Source organism: Rhinopithecus bieti, unplaced genomic scaffold (assembly GCF_001698545.2).
Source record: "Rhinopithecus bieti isolate Rb0 unplaced genomic scaffold, ASM169854v2 scaffold_49762, whole genome shotgun sequence".
Classification (NCBI taxonomy): domain Eukaryota; kingdom Metazoa; phylum Chordata; class Mammalia; order Primates; family Cercopithecidae; genus Rhinopithecus; species Rhinopithecus bieti.
Window position 1 is genome coordinate 385,486 of NW_016819845.1, and position 19,265 is coordinate 404,750.

Below are 19,265 nucleotides of genomic sequence, written 5' to 3' on the forward strand. Positions count from 1 at the left end.
GCTTGTCAATTTCTATTAAAAGCCTATGAAAAGATTTTGACAGGGATTGTATTGAATATGCAGATTAATTCTGGGAGGAGTTACATTTTAACAACATTGAGTCTTCCAACCCATAAGTATGGAATGTATCTCCATGAATTTAGATCTTCTTTAATTTTCATGGAAATGTTTTGTAGTTTCAGTGTATAAATCCTGCACTTCTTTTGTGAAACTTATTTGTAAGTATTTTATTCTTTTTGATGCTACTGGGAGTGGGACTGTTTTCTTAATTTCACTTCTGGATTATTTGTTCCTAAGGTATAGAAATACAATTGCTTTCTGTATACTGAGCGTTTAATCCTGATCTTACTAAACTCATTTATTTGTCCTAGCATTTTTTGATGGATCTCTTATGATTTTCTACATAGAGAATCATGTCATTTGTGAGTCAAGAGTTACACTCTTTCCTTGCCAATCTGGATGCCTTTTCTTTCTTTTTTGTTTGCTTACACCGGCTAGTCCTCCAGTAAAATGTAGAACACACACGTGAGGGTAAACATACTCGCTTTGTTCCTGATCTGAGGGGGAGATCGTTCACTGCTCCATTTAAAAAACATTTCTTGCTATTCCTACTCCTCTCCCATCAGAATCGCTAGTGATTTTAACTTGGAGAAGTAAATACCAAAGGAAAACTGTTAAACTAAATAAAAACATGCTCCTTTCCTGACTAGAGCCTCAAGTCAAATGAAATACAACCAAAAGGCAGGTCTCTTGTTATTTAGGACTAAAGCCGCTGCACCATCAAATAACAGGGGTTGGTTAAATAACTTTTGAAGCACGAATGTATAAGGGAATTCTATGCGGTCATTAAAAGCAGGCTTATGAGGATTTTTATTTTTTCTGAGATAGAGTCTCACTCTGTTGCCCAGGCAGGAGTGCAGTGGCGCCAATCTCAGCTCACTGCAACCTCCACCTCCCAGGTTCAAGTGATTAACCTGCCTCAGCCTCCCAAGTAGCTGGGACTACAGGTGTGCACCACCACACCTGGCTAATTTTTCTATGTTTAGTACAGATGGGGTTTCAACATGTTGGCCAGGCTGGTCCCAAACTCCTGACTTCAAGTGATCCACCTGCCTTGGCCTCCCAAAGTGCTGAGATTACAGGTGTGAGCCACCGTGCCCAGCCAAAAGGATATTTTAATAGCAGGGAAATTCTCACATAATTATGGCAAAAGAGAAAGAGCAACAAAATAACACATACAGAATGGTCTCAACATCATTACGAAATGCACATAAAGGTGGAAAGGAAATATGTAAAACCCTTAATAACTGTTGCCTCTAAGTTTAATGATAATGAGTGACTTTTCCCCCTAATTTCTTTACATTCCTTTGAATTGTATAAATTTTTATCGGTGAGCATCCTGTAGCCAGAAAAAGAAAAGAAAACAGAATACACCTACAGGGAAGACTGTGTGGGCATTTCTAAGCCTTACCTTACAGTATTCATCAATTGGTATCAGGCGTTTGACAGCCACGTCCCGGATGTGGCTTCGTCTGAAGAGAATCTTACCTGCAGAAGATAAGAGCAAAGACAGTGTTGTCAGGGAACAGGGACAAGCTCTCAGCAACCTGAGAGGATGTGGACATGGCTGTTCCTAGGGTAGGTCTGAGTGGTGCCAAAATTCCTGGCTGTGATCAAGGTACCCCTGCTGGACTTCCGCGGGGCTTGGATAAGGCCATGCGAGGTCCCCCTAAACCATGTTCACAGTTTTAACACAAGGGCTTGGGGGAATGGGAGCCACGGAGTAAGTTTTGGTGAGATAAGGGAGGCTGGAAACAACCGCAGAAGGAAGCCACTCCTACCTGATGAAGAAAGAAGGTTGGACCCGAGCATGTGAGGTCCTGTCCAACTCCAGGATTCTGGCTGGGTGAACAGTGCAGTGGACAAGCAGACATGCCCTCAGCAATAGTTCAGACTCCTCCCTTATCCTCATTCACCCTCTGCCTTTTCCTCATGTTCCCTAAACCCCCATGCTGAGCCCTCCCCTCTGCCCGGACACCTCCCCATGCAACCCCACCACCATCCCTCATAGCGGTTAAGAGACGGCTCTTTCTGACTGCACACATTATTTATTTTTACAGCACTTCTTCTGTCCTACCAGTCATGTGCTCTGCACAAATAGGAACTGACTGTGTCTCAGTCCATTCTGTGACACTAATGTTTGATAAATGTATGAATGTGGCTTCCACCTGCAAAGATGGCAAATTCTTCCAGTTCCTTCCCCAATTAGTGTTCGTGAGAGAAGGGTTTCGAGTTTTCCTATTTCACCAAATATTAACTGAGAGTCCACGACCTGCTTCACAACATCCGAAACTCTGGGGCCTGGGGCTACCAATATGACACATGGGCAGAGAATGTGGGTCACAGGAAAACACGGGTATATACATGATGCCACTGGAGATCTCTGGAAATATCCAAGACATTGAAATGTCATGGGTGAGGTCTGTTTAAAGCAAATCAGTGGGTTCTCAAGAGTTTAGACAGGCTATCCTCTCTTAGAGAGATGGTGGTGAAGCATACGCACTAAAGTTTAAGACCACCTGGCTCACCATTCTGGATCTACCACAGTCGGGGGCAGGGGAAATCAGAAATAAGACATAAAGGAGGGCCAAACATATCGGGGATGGAGATGAGCACCTCTACCAAGCTCGTGCAGAGCGACCAGGGGGAATCTATGGGTAGGTCAAGGGGAAGGCGTGGGAGGACCACAGCTGCTCTGGAGAGCAGAACATGGAGACCTACTAAGAGCTCTCTCTATTTCTGGCCGTAGGAGGTTGGTTAAAAAGAGGAATTTGGGTCAAGAGCCTGGCAAGGTGAAGAGAGATTACTATTGATCTAAGATGGTTTCTGGTGAGATGGTTATCTCCATAGATCAAGCTGGGGCAGGCAGGGATAGGATGGCATAGAAAAGTCTAGTAAGTGTCGGGCGTGGTGGTTCATGCCTGTAATCCCAGCACTTTGGGAGGCCAAGGTGGGTGGATCACTTCAGGTCAGGAGTTTGAGACCAACCTGGCCGACATGGCAAAACCCCGTCTCTACTAAAATGCAAATAAAATAAGAATAAAAATCAGCCAGGCGTTGTAGCATGTGCCTATAGTCCCAGCTACTCGGGAGGCTAAGGCAGGAGAATCACTTGAGCCTGGGAGGCGGAGGATGCAGTGAGCCAAGATCACACCATGACACTCCAGCGTGGGTGACAGAGTGAGACTCCGTCTCAAAACAAAAAAAGGCTAGTATAGTCAGAATTTTCATAATATGACAGAACTGGAAGGGATGTTGAAAAACAACCCTACTGACTTTTAAAGATTTGCAATGCAAAGTGGTAATAGAGATTTGCACCCTAAAAGACCATATGGCTAATTCAACATTTTAAACAACTGGACAACTTGCTCTGGTGCAAAAGGACACTATTGGGAAACTAGGTAGACACAGTAAATTAAAAAAAAAAGAAAGCCTTTTTTTTTTTCTTTCTGATTTTCACCAATTAAAAAAATATCTAGGCTGGGCGTGGTAGCTCACGCCTGTAATCCCCACACTTTGGGAAGTCGAGGCAGGTGGATAAGCTGAGGTCAGGAATTTGAGACCTGCCTGGCCAACGTGGTAAAACCCTGTCTCTACTAAAAATACAAAAATTAGCTGGCGGCGCATGCCTGTAATCCCAGTTACTCGGGAGACTGAGGCAGGAGAATTGCTTGAACCTGGGAGATGGAGGTTGCAGTGAGCTGAGATCGTGCCATTGCACTCCAGTCTGGGCAACAAGAGCAAAACTCTGTCTCAAAAAAAAAAAAAAAAAAAAAAGTAGTTGAATACACATCACAAAGTTCAAGGTGCTTGTCTTTGAGTAATAAAGACAGAGAATTTTGGTTTTCTTTTTTACACTTTCTCCAAAATTTCTGCCATAAACATTTATTGCTTTTAGAATCAGAAAATTTTCATGTCATTAGCAAAAAAAGTAAATGAGGCAGGGAAGTGGGAAGCGGTTTGCAATCGGATTTCCCTGGAGCCGATGATCTTACTCACTGAACAGGTACAGTCTCTGTGTAAGGCCTTTCTGTGCCACGCTTTGGGGCTAGCGGGGAGCAAGAAGGCTGTGGCCTGCCCTCCTGCTGCTCATAGCTGGTGTTTCCCAAAAGCAGGGGAGGGGGGACCCTGCTGGAGTCTGGGTGGGGCAATGCTTCCCTGGACTGGAGGCTCCCACCCTGCAGGATGTTTAGCATCCTTGGTTCAAATCCAGATGAAGCTGGTAGCCTTCCCAACCCCACCCCACCTCCAGTCATTGTGACAATCAAATACTCCCTATCTCCATTTTATTGTCCTTGTAGGTGGAATTACTTGCAATGTAGAACCCCAGCAGTGTCCTGAGCCTTCAGGAAAAACAAGGAATGTGTGCCTATGAAGAGAAATCCTGCCCAGCAAATGTTCCGTAATTTATTTCTCAAAATGGGAGACAAGTCCCTAATCAAAACTATTTTGGTCCCCTTCAGGTATAATTTTTCTTCTGTAAAACAGGGGAAGGGTAGAGGGTGGGTGTACAGGTGTCTTACTGAAAAGGTCGTGAACAGGCTCAAAATATCTCCACCCTCATGGGGCAGCGCTGGCCCATGACAATAGGCACAGGCCTGTCCTGAGGCTGCCATCCAACTAGACACTAAAGCTGAGGATCCATCCAAGGACAGGTCTACAGGAATTGAAAGGGAACAGAAGACTCAGGCGCCTTCAGCGTTTCCTGAGGGGGCAACTCCAGGACATAAGTGTCATTCCTATACTTGTGTGACCTCAGTGGGACAGGAATCTCTCGGTGCACGTCTGGTGTCCTGCCAGCAACAAGGGCAAGATGCCCTGTGGCAGCAGTGGGGCCTGCTGGAGAGGCCACAGGCTCTGCAGTCCATGAGGCCCTGGCCAATCCTAGGGGGAATTTTGGGGAATGCATTTACCTCCCGGAGCCTCAGTCTCCTCATCTGTGAAATGGGACAGCAGCCCCTAGCTCTTAGAAGCCATCTCCATGACACCCAGCACAGGGATGGCCCTTAGTAGGTGCTTGCAAAGGGGAAATTACTTATTATTTTTTTACTTTAGATGATTCATGCACTCTGCAATTCAGAGCGCACGTTCCTTCCTCAACTCCCAGCTTTCTTAAACCTGCCTCCAGTGGGCCAATTTGTCATTTACCCACAGCAGAGGCCGAGTTGTGGCTCAGGTTCTGGCCATGGGGCAGAACCGTGAGGCCAGCAGTAGGCATGGGAGCCAGCGCCCCCTTGGCCAGGGCCTCCCTGGTGAGGTGCCGTGGGCAGCGGCCCTGGCCTGTGCCTGACGGGAGGTGTTTCTGTGTGCATCTCAGGGAAGGAGGGTGAGCCGGCTGCCTTCCTGGAGTGGAAAGGGTGTTCAGAGGCGAACACAGCCTTTGGTGGGAACGGTCGGCTTTTGTTTTCCACTGTGGAGGAAGGCCAGACTGTAATTCCTATTTTTCAGGCAGCATCTTCTGCCAAGTTGGCTTCCCCAGCTCCTGCTGGGATGGAAAACTGTGCAGGCTGCTCTCCCCTCCCCCGCCTTTGTGCTAACATGAGACTTGCTTTTGTTCTGCTGACGCGGCAGTCTTGGCAGAAAACTGACCCCTAGGAGAGGGGGCGCTTCTCTCGTGCTTCCCTGTCTTGGCCTCACCCTCGGCTTCGAGGAAAAGCTAAGAGGTGGCTCAGAAGGAGTGGTCTGGGGTCCTGGGGCCCAGCGGGGTCCTGGGGCCTAGCAGGACCTCTCCAAGCCACAAGTGGGTGCCTTGAGAAGAGACCAAGTCCCTGGGAACAGCCGTTTCATTAATTCTCTGGTGGAGAAGGATTACGTAACCATGAAAGCTTTTAAGAGCTTGGGAGAGGGTCGGCTCAAGTTCTTCTCCGTCTTGGGTAGTTCTCCAGAGCTGGTTTTGTCTTTTATCCAGTAAAGAGTTAGAACTCACTGCCTTCCTTTCCTTTCTTGGTGAAAAAAACCTGCATTTGGAGTCCAGTTTACCTTTAATATCCAGAATGATCATTTAAGGAGGACACTAACACGTGAAACCAAGAGATTCCGAAGGCATGTCCCAGGACCCTGTTTCTGCCTTTACCAAGAATCTACTATGTGCCAGGAACTGGACCTTGTGAAGCAGGGGTCACTGTCCTGTTTTTAACAGATGTGGAAACTGAGGCTCAGAGGGGGATGTCGCTTGCTTGAGGTCACAGGCTAGTCTGTTTGACTCTGGAGCACACGCTTTGGAGCGCTGACATTTGGCTGCTGCAGTTGGCCAGCGGGGTTTTCTCCAGCAGGAAAGAAAATTCCAGCATGGTTGTACACTTTGCCAGTGGAGGAACTACAAATGTTAGCTTTTTTAGGTAAAGGATTCTCCCAGTGGAGGAAGCCTGGCAAACACATGTGCCCTGTCTCTAAACCCATTCAGTGACAGTAATACCTGAAAAACCCACTATGTTCTGGACTAGGGGGTTGAGAGACTGGCACTTGTGTGACCCAGGGAGTCCCCCCCATCTCTAGACCTGTTCCCTTTGCTGAAAAAAAGATACTTTTTTTTTTTTTTTTTTTTTTTTTTNAAAGGGCCCGTCCAGCTCTAAATATCTATGACTTAGGGTGATTGTCAGATTGCTGATTTTCAGTATATAAAAATCATCATAGTAAGTGCTTGATGGCTGTTAGCAACCTGCCCGGCATTTACAGAATCATCATAACAACTTCATCTTTTTAGTACCATTATTATCTCCAATTTGCAAATGAAGTCATCTACCCAAGGTGACAGAGTTGGTGAGGGGGGCATGGTGGGATTGGAACCCAGGTTGTCTGACTCAGGCACGAATTTTGAAGTCAGCCATACCTGTGTCTGAATTCCAGTTCTGCCATCTGTGCAAGCGCCTATAGGTTTCCTGAGCCTCAATTTTCCTCATCCGTGAAATGGGTGCAGTAATGCCTACGCTGCAGGGCTGCTCTGAGGACCAAACGAGGTAATGAAAGTAAAGCACTGAGTGACCGGCCCACAGTAGGGAGCTATTATTATACTTGAAGCAGTAACACTGGTTTGGGTAACCCCTCTCTTTGAGCTGAAGCCGTTATAGTATGCTTTGGTAAGAATTTGGGGGGATGGAGACTGACTGCCTTGGGAACAGAGACTAGATATAACTGCAGTAAACGCTACACAGCAGCTGGTGTGCTGTGTGTTAGCTGTGTGAGGTAGGTTCATAAACTTTCTAAAATATCCCCCAAAGATGTGCTGCCCTAATCCCCAAAGTTTGTGTATGTGACGAGCTATTATACGCCTTCCGTTCACTTCAGAAGAGGGAGATTATCCTGGATTAGTCAGGTAATAATCGTATGGGTCCTTAAAAGCAGTCAGCTTTCCCTGACTGGTAGCAGAAGGCAAAGTCAGAGGGATTTGAAGGCCAAGTGAGATTTGCTGCCCCACTGTTGGCTGGGAGATGGAGAGGGCTGTAGGGAGACCCCCTGAAACTATTGCTATGGAATAAAAGATGAAATGGTCCTGATTATTGTAAATACAAAGTTGCATGCAGGATTGTGTAAAGACAATGCCAGGTTGGACTGTCAGAATGAGCCAAGAACGCGTGACGTGCTTCCCCCTGCAGGGAGCCTATGAACGGACGCGCAGTCAGGGAGGTTTCACATCACCAAGATTCCTATCCCAGAAAAGCAAATGTTCATAGCTCTGGGAATGGAATGTGACCCTTGTGGAGAGCCTATAAATGGACGCATGAGGGGCGCCTGTTCATATGGATACGATAGGGCTATAAACACCCTCATCTTGCCATGGCTCTACTAGGCCTCTTTAGGGTTAAGGCATACTTCCTTCTGAGAATTTCTGGTCTAACCAGTTGTCTAGCTTCACGTCCTGTTCCTATGGATTGTTTGTAACCAGCTTTTGCTGCAACTGTTACTGCTGATTAATATCTTGCTAATCATAGGTTATGGAAAGACTGTGTTCCTGTTTTAAGGCTCTGTTAGAAATTACTGATGCATGCACTATATTGTAAATTCTCATCTCTGTATACTACTGTACTTCTGCATACAGATGTTATGTTAAAGAACTGCTTCATCCCCATGTGACCATCTCACCCCATAATCAAATGACCCTAAATCCCTCACTAACCTACCTCTGCCCTCACTAAACTTAATAATAAATGCTGGTATATCCAGTGCATTGGTGGCATTGTGGGACCAGAAGGCGGTGACCCTCCTGGACCCAGCTTTCATTATCTTGTGTGTGTCTATTATTTCTCGACCTGCCGATCCGCCTGGGAACAAAGAGAGAGCCCCGTTGCATTGCGGGCTGCTGGCCAGATCCTGCAATAGAGGGCTCCTGTGATGAGGGATGTGGGAAGCTTTTAGAAGCTGAGAGGGTGACAGCCAGCAAGGAAACAGATCTTGGTCCTATAGCTGTGACAAAATGAACTCTGCCAACAATCTACGTGGAGGCTGGAAGTAGACTTTTCTCTAGGTCCTCCAGATAAGAGCTTGGCTCAGCTGACATCTTGACTTCAGCCTCGTGAGACCTTGAGCAGAACCCACTTGGGCCAAAAACCCTGCCTGGATTTTTGGCCCACAGATCTGTAAGGTAACACTTGGGTGTTTTAAGCTATTAAATTGGTAGTAATTTGTTATGCAAGAATAGAAAACGAATACCATAGTTATCGAAACAGAAAGCACTCACTAGAAAAACTTTCTGAGCTCGAATTAGTCCCATTTTAGAGATGGGAGAAACTGAGGATCCCAGAGGTAAAGGGTCTTCTCAAGGTCATTCATCATCTAGTAAATGGTGTAGCATCTAATGCCAAAACCCAAGCACTTAGTCATTAACCCACCTATGCCTAGTGTTCCATTATTGCAACATTAAGCCTGTGGGAGTTATTTATCTATTACTGCTCAAGGTCACTGCCAAGGTCTGATTTTTCACTCATGCAAAAATACAAAAAATTGCAACCTCCGGCATAAATGGGTTAATGTCTACAAATGGCTGAGATTCTGGTCAGTGGGATGGTGTCCCCTGATAAAGGAAGGCAAGCTGATAAACTGTCCCAAGGGCTCTGGGAGCTGTACCAGAGCCCCCAGTGTCCCAGTCTGAGAGCACCCATCTCACCTACCTGGCAGAAAGGGGATGATCCGCTGCTTGGGGTCCTTCTGTCCTCCTTCCATGGGAAATTTGTCCAACATCTGCATCTAAGTGGGGGGAGAATACCAAAAACAAAAACCTTTCATAATGCAAGAAACACCATCTAGGACATTTTAAAGGAATATGTGAAATATGTGATGTGATATACAAAACGTTCACTTCATTCAGCTTTCCAGAAACCCACACTAATGGGAAAGGCAATTTCAGTTGGACTAGAAAGCCCATGAAAACGATGTTTATATCCACAAATGCCAGATTTGTGAAGGCTCAGAGTCAGGAGCGACCATTCCCGGCTTTCCTGGGATTCTCCATCCACAGTATCTGAAACGTGAACAATACCCTTAGGGCCACCAGGATTTCATGGACAGCAGGTCATCCTGCTCCTAAGAATTGCTGGGTTGAGGTAAGGAATAAATCACTAGCATCCAATCAATGTGGTTAGGTTCATGCTTATGAGAGCACTATACTCCCCTGACACAGGAAGAGCTCCCCAGGTCAGCTCAACAGACAGCTTTGGGCCTGGCTCTGTGCTAGAGGAACAGGGTACAGCGAGGAAAAGATTCCTAATCTAGAGAGGGGACGAGAAGAAAGTTGATCATTAAAAGGTGGTGTAAACAGAGGGAGGTGTAGGCTGCTGTAGGGGTACAGGAGCAAGAGGGCAGAGTCCCCAAAACAAAAACCTTTCATAGTACCATAAATGTATCTCGGAACGCTTCAGGGACTTCATGTGAAATATCAGATTTGGCATACAAAATTACAAGGATCTGCTGCTTACTCCCCATGTGGTCTTAGGGAGGTGACAAAACCTTTTGGGGTCTCATCTTTAAGTCTGCCATAGGGACACCAACTTGCAGCATTATTTTATGGACTGAAGCTGGGCTGGGAAGTCATTAACGCTGTCGTCAAATATTTCTGGTTCTTCTTCTGAGCACATGGTAGATTCGTACTTTCCTCAGTCCCTTGAAGTAGGATGTGGCCATTCCATGTGAGCTGGAGACATGTGTCACTTCAGGGTGGAAGACGATGACTGGTGGATGCTTTCGCACTTGCTATTTCCCCCTTTTATGGGGATTGGCCACATTCCAGAGCCTGGCTTTCTGCTGGTCGTAGTCATGGGATGAGGTCCAAAGATCCCAGTGACCTCTGCTGGACACATGGCCTGAGTGAGCTACGGCAAGATGCTCTTGTTGTACAGTGAGGTTATTTGTGTGAGCAGCCTCTTAACCTACCCTGTTTAGTACTTGGGTAAAGGAATCAAAGCAGACGGGAAGGCAGTCCCAACCCTCGTGGAGTAATGGTTGGAATGTGAAAAGCCTGCCCACAGGAAAGTCACTCTGGCACTCAAGATCTGTCCCTCTCATGGAATAAAAGAAGCTTTGAAAAGTCCAGGAGAAATACACACAGCTATTGTGCAGACATGTGGGGAGGGAAGGGAGGACCTGAAGTGGGAGAGAAATGAGATACGTATATTGAACACGTACTATCTGCCAGACATGGGCTAGATTCTTTAGAAACATTCCCTCATTAAAACCTTGGATCATTGCTTTAAGGTGGACATGACTGTCCAGGAAACTGAAGGCCCGTAGCCAACAAAGCGGAGGGGCCAGAGACTGAAGACCACTTGCTTCTTTATCATCAAATCACCCCGCCTCTGAAATGCTACGAAGACAATTAAAAAGGACAGGGCTGCTTTTCCATGCTGGAGCTCCCGGCCTCTTTGGTGCTGTTCTACATGATGCCCTGGGCAGGTGAGTCAGCCTTAGCTTGGCTGGGCATCCTGGAAGCTGCTGGGATGCACGGCCTTGCCCCAGAAGTCTTTAAACTTTTAAACTGTGGGTTTTGTGTTTTGTTTTTTCCCTTCTCTCTTTTTTCCCTTGGTCTCTAGCTACAGGTTTATTAATCTTTGTTGTTTCAAAGAACTTGCTTTTAGTTTCAATGATTTTCTTTATTCTTTTTCTGTTCTCAATTTCTTTTCTTTTTTGAGACAGGGTCTTGCTCTGTCACCCAGGCTGGAGTGCAGTGGCACAATCATGGCTCACTACAGCCTCAATCTCCCCGGGCTCAGGTGATCCTCCCATCTCAGCCTCCAGAGTAGCTGGGACTATAGGCGTGTGCCACCATGCCCGGCTAATTTTTTTGTATTTTGTACAGATGGCTTTTGCCATGTTGCTCAGGATGTCAATTTCTTATCTTAATTATTGCTTTTCTTTTGTGTGCTTTGGGTTATTAATACTATTTTTTTTTTTTTTTTTTGAGATGGAGTTTCACTCTTGTTGCCTAGGCTGGAGTGCAATGACGTGGTCTCAGCTCACTGCAACCTCCGCCTCCCAGGTTCAAGCAATTCTCCTGCCTCAGCCTCCCAAGTAGCTGGGATTACAGGCACCTGCCTAACTTTATTTTTAGTAGAGACAGGGTTTTACCATGTTGGCCAGGCTGGTCTCGAATTCCTAACCTCAAGTGATCTGCCCGCCTCGGCCTCTCAAAGTGCTGGGATTACAGACGTGAGCCACCGTGCCTGGCCTGGGTTTTCACTTTCTAGTTTCTTTTTATTTTTTAAATTTCTAAAATTTAATTTTTAATTGACACATAATAATTATATATTCATGGGGTACATTAGTAATGTTGTGATTCACATAATATGTAGTGATCAGATCTGCATATTTACATATCCGTCATCTCAAACGTGGATCATTTATTTGTGTTAGAAATATTCAACGTTTTCTTTCTAGCTATTTGAAACTATATAACACGCTATTGTTAACTATAGTCATCCCACAGTGCTATAAAACACTAGAACTGGCCAGGCGCAGTGGCTCACACCTGTAATTCCAGCACTTTGAGAGGTCAAGGTGGGTGGATCGCCTGAGGTCAGGAGATCGAGACCAGCCTGACTAACATAGTGAAACCCTGTCTCTACCAAAAATACAAAAAATTAGCTGGGCGTGGTGGCGGGCACCTGTAATTCCAGCTACTAGGGAGGCTGAGGCAGGAGAATCGCTTGAACCCGGGAGGTGGAGGTTGCAGTAAGCCGAGATCGTGCCATTGCACTACAGCCTGGGCAACAGGAGCAACTCCGTCTCAAAACAAAAACAAAACAAAAACAAAACCACCCAAAACACTAGAACTTATTCCTTCTATCTGTGATTTTGTATCCTTTTACAAATCTCTCCCTATCTCCCCACTTCCCCCTACCCTTCCCAGCCTCTAGTTATCCTCTGTGCTACTTTTTATTTTTATGAGATCAACTTTTTTAGCTTCCACATATAAGTGAGGACTTTATGTTCCTGGCTTATTTCCCTTAACATAACGTCCTCCAGTGGCATCTATGTTGCTGCGAATGACAGAATTTCCTTATTTTTGATGGCTGAATAGTATCAATTGTGTATGCATACCACATTTTCTTCTTCTTCTTCTTCTTTTTTTTTTTTTTTTTTGAGACAGAGTTTCACTCTTGTTGCCTAAGCTGGAGTGCAATGGTGCGGTCTTGGCTCACTGCAACCTCCACCTCCTGGGTTCAAGTGATTCTCCTGCCTCAGCCTCCCCAGTAGCTGAGATTACAGGCATGGGTCACCAAACCTGGCTAAGTTTTGTATTTTTAGTACAGACGGGGTTTCACCACGTTGGTCAGACTAGTCTCGAACTCCTGATCTCAGGTGATTCACCCACCTCGAGCATCCCAAAGTGCTGGGATTACAGGCGTAAGCCACTGCGCCCGGCCCATATCACAATTTCTTTATCCATTCATCTGCTGATGGGTACTTAGGCTGATTCCACACCTTGGCTGTTGTGACTAGAACTGCAATCAACATGGGATGTATTATCTCTTAGATATACTGATTTCCTTTCTTTTGGATAAATGCCCAGTGGTGAGATTGCTGGATCATATGGTAGTTCTCTTTGCAGTGTTTTGAGGAACCTCTACATTGTTTCCCACGGTGGCTATACTAGTTTACGTTCCCGCCAACTGTGTATAAGAGTTCCCTTTTCTCTACATCCTTGCCTGTATTTTAAACATGTGGTTTTATTTGTGGTTTGGAGTCATTGCCCCCTGCTCTGTGTTGCCTGGTGAGGTGGAAATGCTTGGTCCACTGTCATTCAGAGACAGGTGAGGCCACAGTGGGGCCTTGTGGGAAAAGGCAGCCTTCCTTTTGTGAATCCAAGAGCTCCTCAATGCCAGCACATAGTAGGTGCTCAATAAAAACGGGCTGAACTTGATGCTGATGAAGAGAGGTTGTGAGTGGGGAGGACAAGGGGCTCTGTACTTTCCAGTCAATTTTTCTGAGAACCTAAAACTTCTCTAAAAACTAAAGTTTGTTAATTTAAAAAAATTGGCTGAACCAATGAATGCAACTGAGCAAACACCTTGGGAGGCAACGTCAGGAGATGTTTGCTAAGTAACTCTGAGGAATAATATTCACATTACACTAATAATTAGTAATCACAACTAATGTGTATAACAGTTCACAGTGAACACATCCTCTCATATACGATTTCATGTGACCTTCACAGTAACTCTGTGAAATAAATGTTACATTTCCCTTGTCACGGATGAGGAAACTGGGAGCAGAGAGGACAGTGAACTTGCCTGAAGTCACACAGGTAAGTGGTGTGTCCAGTCAGTCCACGCATCTTTGTCTAAATTCCATTCTTTTTGTCTAACACCACTCTTTGAGGCAGCTTCAGAGTGTCATATGAACGCTAAAGTCAGCCTGAGATGAGGTAAGTTTAATATTCTGTGCACATGTGAACAGCATGCTTTCTTTTCAAAAGCAGAGCCATTAATCAGTCTCAGCTGTGGAGTATTTTGGAGCTTTAGAGGTTTTTGCCTAACACTATCTACTTTTTCCCTTCTCAATTTTATTTGTTAAGACAACGAAACACCATTAAAAGGATTTTTTTTTTTTAAAGAATGCACCAGTAATCTGTCCACCCTAATACGACTATTTCCAACCTCCGGGTTCCTTTGGCGACCCTGCCTGAATGTACATGCCAGCCAATGAGTCCCTGCCACTGCTGTGTTTTCAGTCCTCAGAGGGGTCTCTACTGCGTGGTCTTAGGAAGCTGTTCTCTCGCCCTTTGTCCTGACTTGGTTTTACCCACATCAGCATGGCCCAAGGAGCTGAAAGGCTTCCCTTTGTGTTATTTATTTGTTGGAGGTGGAAGATCAGGGTTTAAATACTGCATAGTCTAACCACAGACAACTGCTGGGGACCCAACAGCCCTGGGGTTCAGTCCTGATGCTTCCTCATGCCAGCTGTGTGTCCTTAGTCAGACACTTCATCCCCTAAGCCTGTTTGGCTGTCTGCAGAATGAGGGATGCAGCCTGCTCCACAGCGGGGCTGGGTAAATGAGTGCCGTGTGGAAACTCTGGGGAGCACACCAGATGCTCAGCAAGAAATCCCCGCTCCTTGTACTCTGCCCATATTGAATATGTTATTTTGAAAGTTATTTGGGGATAACTTTTAGTAGTCTGTAAGGCTGTGTGGTTTTCTTTTTTTTTAAATCGTGTTAAATACACACAATATAAGATTTACCATTTCAAACACATTTGAGTGTACAGTTCAGTGGCATTAAGCACATTCACAATGTTGTGCAAACATCACCACCCTCCATCTCCAGAACCTCTTCATCATTCAAAACTGAAACTGTGACTCCCCCCTCTCCCCCCACCTTGGCCCTGGCAACTACTACTCTGCTTTCTGTCTCTATGAATCTGACTGTTCTAGCTGCCTCCAATAAGTGGATCACACAGTATTTGCCCTTTTGGATCTGGCATATTTTACTGAGCATAAGGTCCTCAAGCTCCAACCACGTTGTAGCATGTGGTAGAATTTCCTTCTTTTTAAAGGCTGAATAATATATGATTGTGAGGTTGTGTTTTAAGGTTGGCAAAAAAACCCCTCAGGACTGCCCAGGTGGTCCCGTGGCTGCAGCAGGGCTGTCTGCTGGAACTTTCTGCCATGATGGAGGTGTTCTACATCTTGCTGTGCAACCCAGTGGCCACTAGCCTCCTGGTAGCTATTGAGCATGTGAAATGCTGCTCCTGCAACTGAGGAGCTCAATTTAAACATTTTCTTTAATTGACTTGAATTTACATTTAAATACCCTCACGTGATGAGCGGCTGCCATCCCGGACAGTGCAGGGCTGGACTATCACAATATCCTCCTATTTAAACCACATCCAGTTTTATTTCGTTTTCAACACCACTGTGTCAATGTCAACGGCCATCTGTAAGTTCGCTAGTTGCAAAGACTAGGACTCAGGGTAACAAGCTGGGGGATTAGAGCCCTGCAAGCTCTCCTTGCCGAGCTGGTCTTGGGGTGTCCAGGTTTACCGGCCACCAATTGCGTCTATGCAGAGAACTGTAATACTAGGCATCCAAAGGCCTTGAAGTAGGTTCTCCAAGACCCAGGCTGTCTGCAGCAGCAGGAGAAGAGGCATGCCCCTCAAAGTCTAACCAATGTCATCCTTGGTAATGAGAAAACCCGCTACCCGTGCTTCCCCCCAGATAACAAAAGAAGTGGTGCTCAGGGCGAGGAGGACTGGAAACTGAAGAGGAAGATGAGTCATTTGGGGAGTAGGAAGGGAGAAGGAGTCACATCAAGTTGCCACATCACAGGCTTCCAAGAAGAAAGAGAGAACACTCCATCAGCAGTTTTCAAGACATCAGCTTGCGGTAGAGGGAATGCGAGACACGTTGTCCAAAGAACACGCCATGGAAGCTGGCCACTGCACGTGGTTTGCGTTAGCAGCAGCCATAGAGGCCGGACTTGGGAGGGGTTTACCCCCTCAATATCACAAAAGCCCCAAGTCCCAGAGGAGCCAGAGCAGGAAGTGGAGAAAGGCCTGGGGCCATGATGTGCAGCTGAAGGCTGGCAGAAAGCCACAGGGTCCTGGGGCAGGGCTTTCAGGTCCCCGAACACAACGATGTCCCTGGACCTAGTCTATCATCTGCGGTTTGTTGTCTTTGAGGATTCTGTCCCCTCCACGAGCTGGTCTAAATATCAGTACGTCTGGTGTCCTGATGGACATGCTGCACGGAGGCTGCCACCACCTCCGGTCTGTCCACTTCTCTCCATACTTACTGCTCCCCCTAAGTCCAGGCCTGTATTTTTTCAGTTCAACCCCCTTACTAGTGTTTGCCCTCTCTTCTGCCCCACTACCTCCTCACTGGTACACAGTAGGCACCTGTTAGATATTTGTGCAAAGAACAAATGAGTAAATGAATGAATGAATGAATGAATGAATGAAAAAACAGATGAGAAAAAGTGGTTAACTGGTTTGGTCAGTCACTCTCTGAGAAAGGAAAAATTACATACCAGGTGGCAGCAACAGGGCCTGGACCTGAGTTTAGCTGCAACTGCCCAAGATAATCATGCCTCTTTCTATTTTAGAAATAAAGAATTGCTAACTGTGTGGAAAAAGGCAACTACGGTATTTTCCCAGCGACACACCTTCCATATGGTAATAGCTTTTAGTGGGAAGGGAAAACTATTCCATTTAAGTATGCACAACACATTGGAGGCATACTCCAATTTCAAAGATAATGTCGGGGAGAAAAAGTGTGTCTGAGGATGGAGTAAAGGCAGTATTTGGATAAATATGGTTGGTAGAGTCTCGCGCCAGATGTTGGCTGGGATCTTGCTGGGAAGGCTTCCCAGCCAGGCAAGGCCTGCCTAGGGAGTGAAAACTGTTCAGTTCTGCCACCCCCTAGACCTGTCCTCAGAAAAGCTGGAAGAAAGCCCTCCCTTCCCTTTGGCCTCTGCAGTGGAGCATGGGGGCTTCTGGGCAGATAATCCTAAAAAGTACACTTGGGGCTGTCAAACTCCCAAGAGGGCCGAGGTGGGGAAGGACCAGGATCTAAGACGAAGACAAGTCAATCTCAGCAATTTGGGAGGCGGAGGCAGGTGGATTGCTTCAGCAAGGAGTTCAATACTGGCCTGACCAACATGGCAAAATCCCATCTCTACTAAAAATACAAAAATTAGCCAGGCGTGGTAGCGCGTGCCTGTAATCCCAGCTACTCGGGAGGGTGAGGCGGGGGAATCGTTTGAACCTGGGAAGCGGAGGTTGCAGGGAGTCGAGATGGCGCCACTGTACTCCAGAGTGACACTCCATCTTAAAAAAAAAAAAAAAAGAAGGCGGCGGCTATAGGTCAGTCCTAGCTCAATGGAAATTGGAAACAAGTGGTTTTTGCTGCATGACTTGGGACAGTCTCTGGACAGACAAAGGCATAGATGAAGACGCAGCCTCCACCTGTGATTTGATGCGTCTAAGAACTGCTCAAATCGCAAGCCCCTGTGCCTAGCAGCCACCCTGCGGCACAGCGTGCGGAGCAGGAGAGGAGCCAGAAAAGCTTCTCTGGATTCCTGCAGCATGAACTTCCCCGTAGGGAGTGCTCCTTCTTACAGATGAGGCTGGCACTTCTCCCGAGGGCTCCTTTGTGGGCAGAGTGACTCAGCTTGCTCTGTGCCCCCCTGCCAATGTTGGAATTCTGGAAGATGCCCAGCTAAGACTCCTGCTCCGTTGCACCTCTGCACCTTTGCACGTGAGGCGTCCTCTGCATGCAATGCCCTCCCCCACTCGGTGGAGGGGCCATTCCTTATTCATTGTCAAGACCCTGCTCAGATGTCACCTCCTCCAGGAAGTGAGCCCTGCCTGAGCTCCCTGGCTAGGAGGGAGGTCCCTGTCTGAACACCTGGGTTTATCTCTACTGAAATAACATCTGCCTATTCCCACTACACTGGAGGCTTATGGAAAGCACAGATCCATCTGGGTCCCTTGTGGCAGCTCGAGCTCTAGGTCAGCAAATGTTTAACTGCACCTTCCGTGAGGGAAGCCCTGGCTCCAGTGATGCCCATGACCCTTGGCCTGGGGGACACAATGAACCAGTGGGGAAACTCAGACGGCAAAGGTTGCACAGTGCAGTGTAGAGTGCACCCCTCACCGGTCCCGAGACCTTTTTGCAAAGGGCTCACGTTTTGGTCAGAACTGCCCTCTGTGGGATAGACTCTGCCTGTATCTTAGAGGGAGGAACCAAATGGGCCTTAAAAAGGGGCAGCTGTGGGCAGGATGCTATGTGGGTAAGTCTATCTTTGAATAGGCAGATTGAAAGGCAATCCCGGAGCCCAAGGAGGCAGGGAGGTTACGAGTGCAAGTTTCAGATCCAGCCACACCTGGGCTTGAATCCCAGCCATGTTGCTTTCTGGGCATGTGACTCTGCCTTTCTGAGCTTCAGTTTCCCCATCTGTGAAATGGATACAATACTGACCTCATGCCTGTGAGGACTGAATGAGATGGCATACAACATGGGCATCTGGCACATTCCAGTTAGTGACTGCTGATATCGTTACTATGTGGCTCAATCCAGCCACATTTCCGCTAGGCATTGCCCTCAGCTCTCTGGGCACTCCGGTCATCCCCAGTGCTCTGCCTGGATGCCAACTTCCTCTGCCACACTCTGATGAACTCTCCAGGGCAGGCCCAAGCTAGGGCAGAAAGGGAGAATCAGAGAGGCTGGGTAACCATCCCAAGGTCACACAGCTGGTAAGACAGAGGGAAGGACCTGACACCAGATATTCTTATTTCAAGCCGGGGGCTCTATCCCATCTCCTGCACCCTCAGGTGAATGACACGCGTGGTCAGATGTCAAGCAATAGCATCAGGCATGACTATCAGGACTTTCTAAGGTAAGCAAGTCAGGAAACCAAGCTGCAAGGTGAATCTTCATAAAGCGGACCTTCCAGCCGGGTGCGGTGGCTCAGGCCTGTAATCCCAGCACTTTGGGAGGCCGAGGCGGGTGGGTGACTTGAGTCCAGGAGTTTGAGACCAGTTGGGGTAATAAAGCAAGACTCCGTCTCTACAAAAATTTAAAAAATTCGTCAGGCATGGTGGCACACACCTGTAGTCTCAGCTCCTCGGGAGGCTGAGGTGGGAGGATCACTTGAACCCAGGAGTTTGAGGTTGCAAGTGAGCTGTGATGGCGCCGCTGCACTCCAGCCTAAGTGTCAAAGTGAGACCCTGTCTCTACTTTTTTTTTTGAGACGGAGTTTTTTTTTTTTTTTTTTTTTT

General features: G+C 46.8%; 1 protein-coding gene across 2 annotated transcripts in view; it reads right to left on the minus strand.

The window, feature by feature from the left end:
- Positions 1–19,265, minus strand: part of SH3PXD2B (SH3 and PX domains 2B) — a 118,270-nt gene that overhangs the window by 60,748 nt on the left and 38,257 nt on the right. For both annotated transcript variants that reach the window (XM_017859288.1, XM_017859287.1), the window contains exons 3-4: positions 9,165–9,240; positions 1,472–1,548 (exon numbers count right to left, since the gene is read on the minus strand). In XM_017859288.1, the coding sequence (XP_017714777.1) occupies positions 1,472–1,548; positions 9,165–9,240 (153 nt within the window). The remainder of the gene's footprint in view (positions 1–1,471; positions 1,549–9,164; positions 9,241–19,265) is intronic.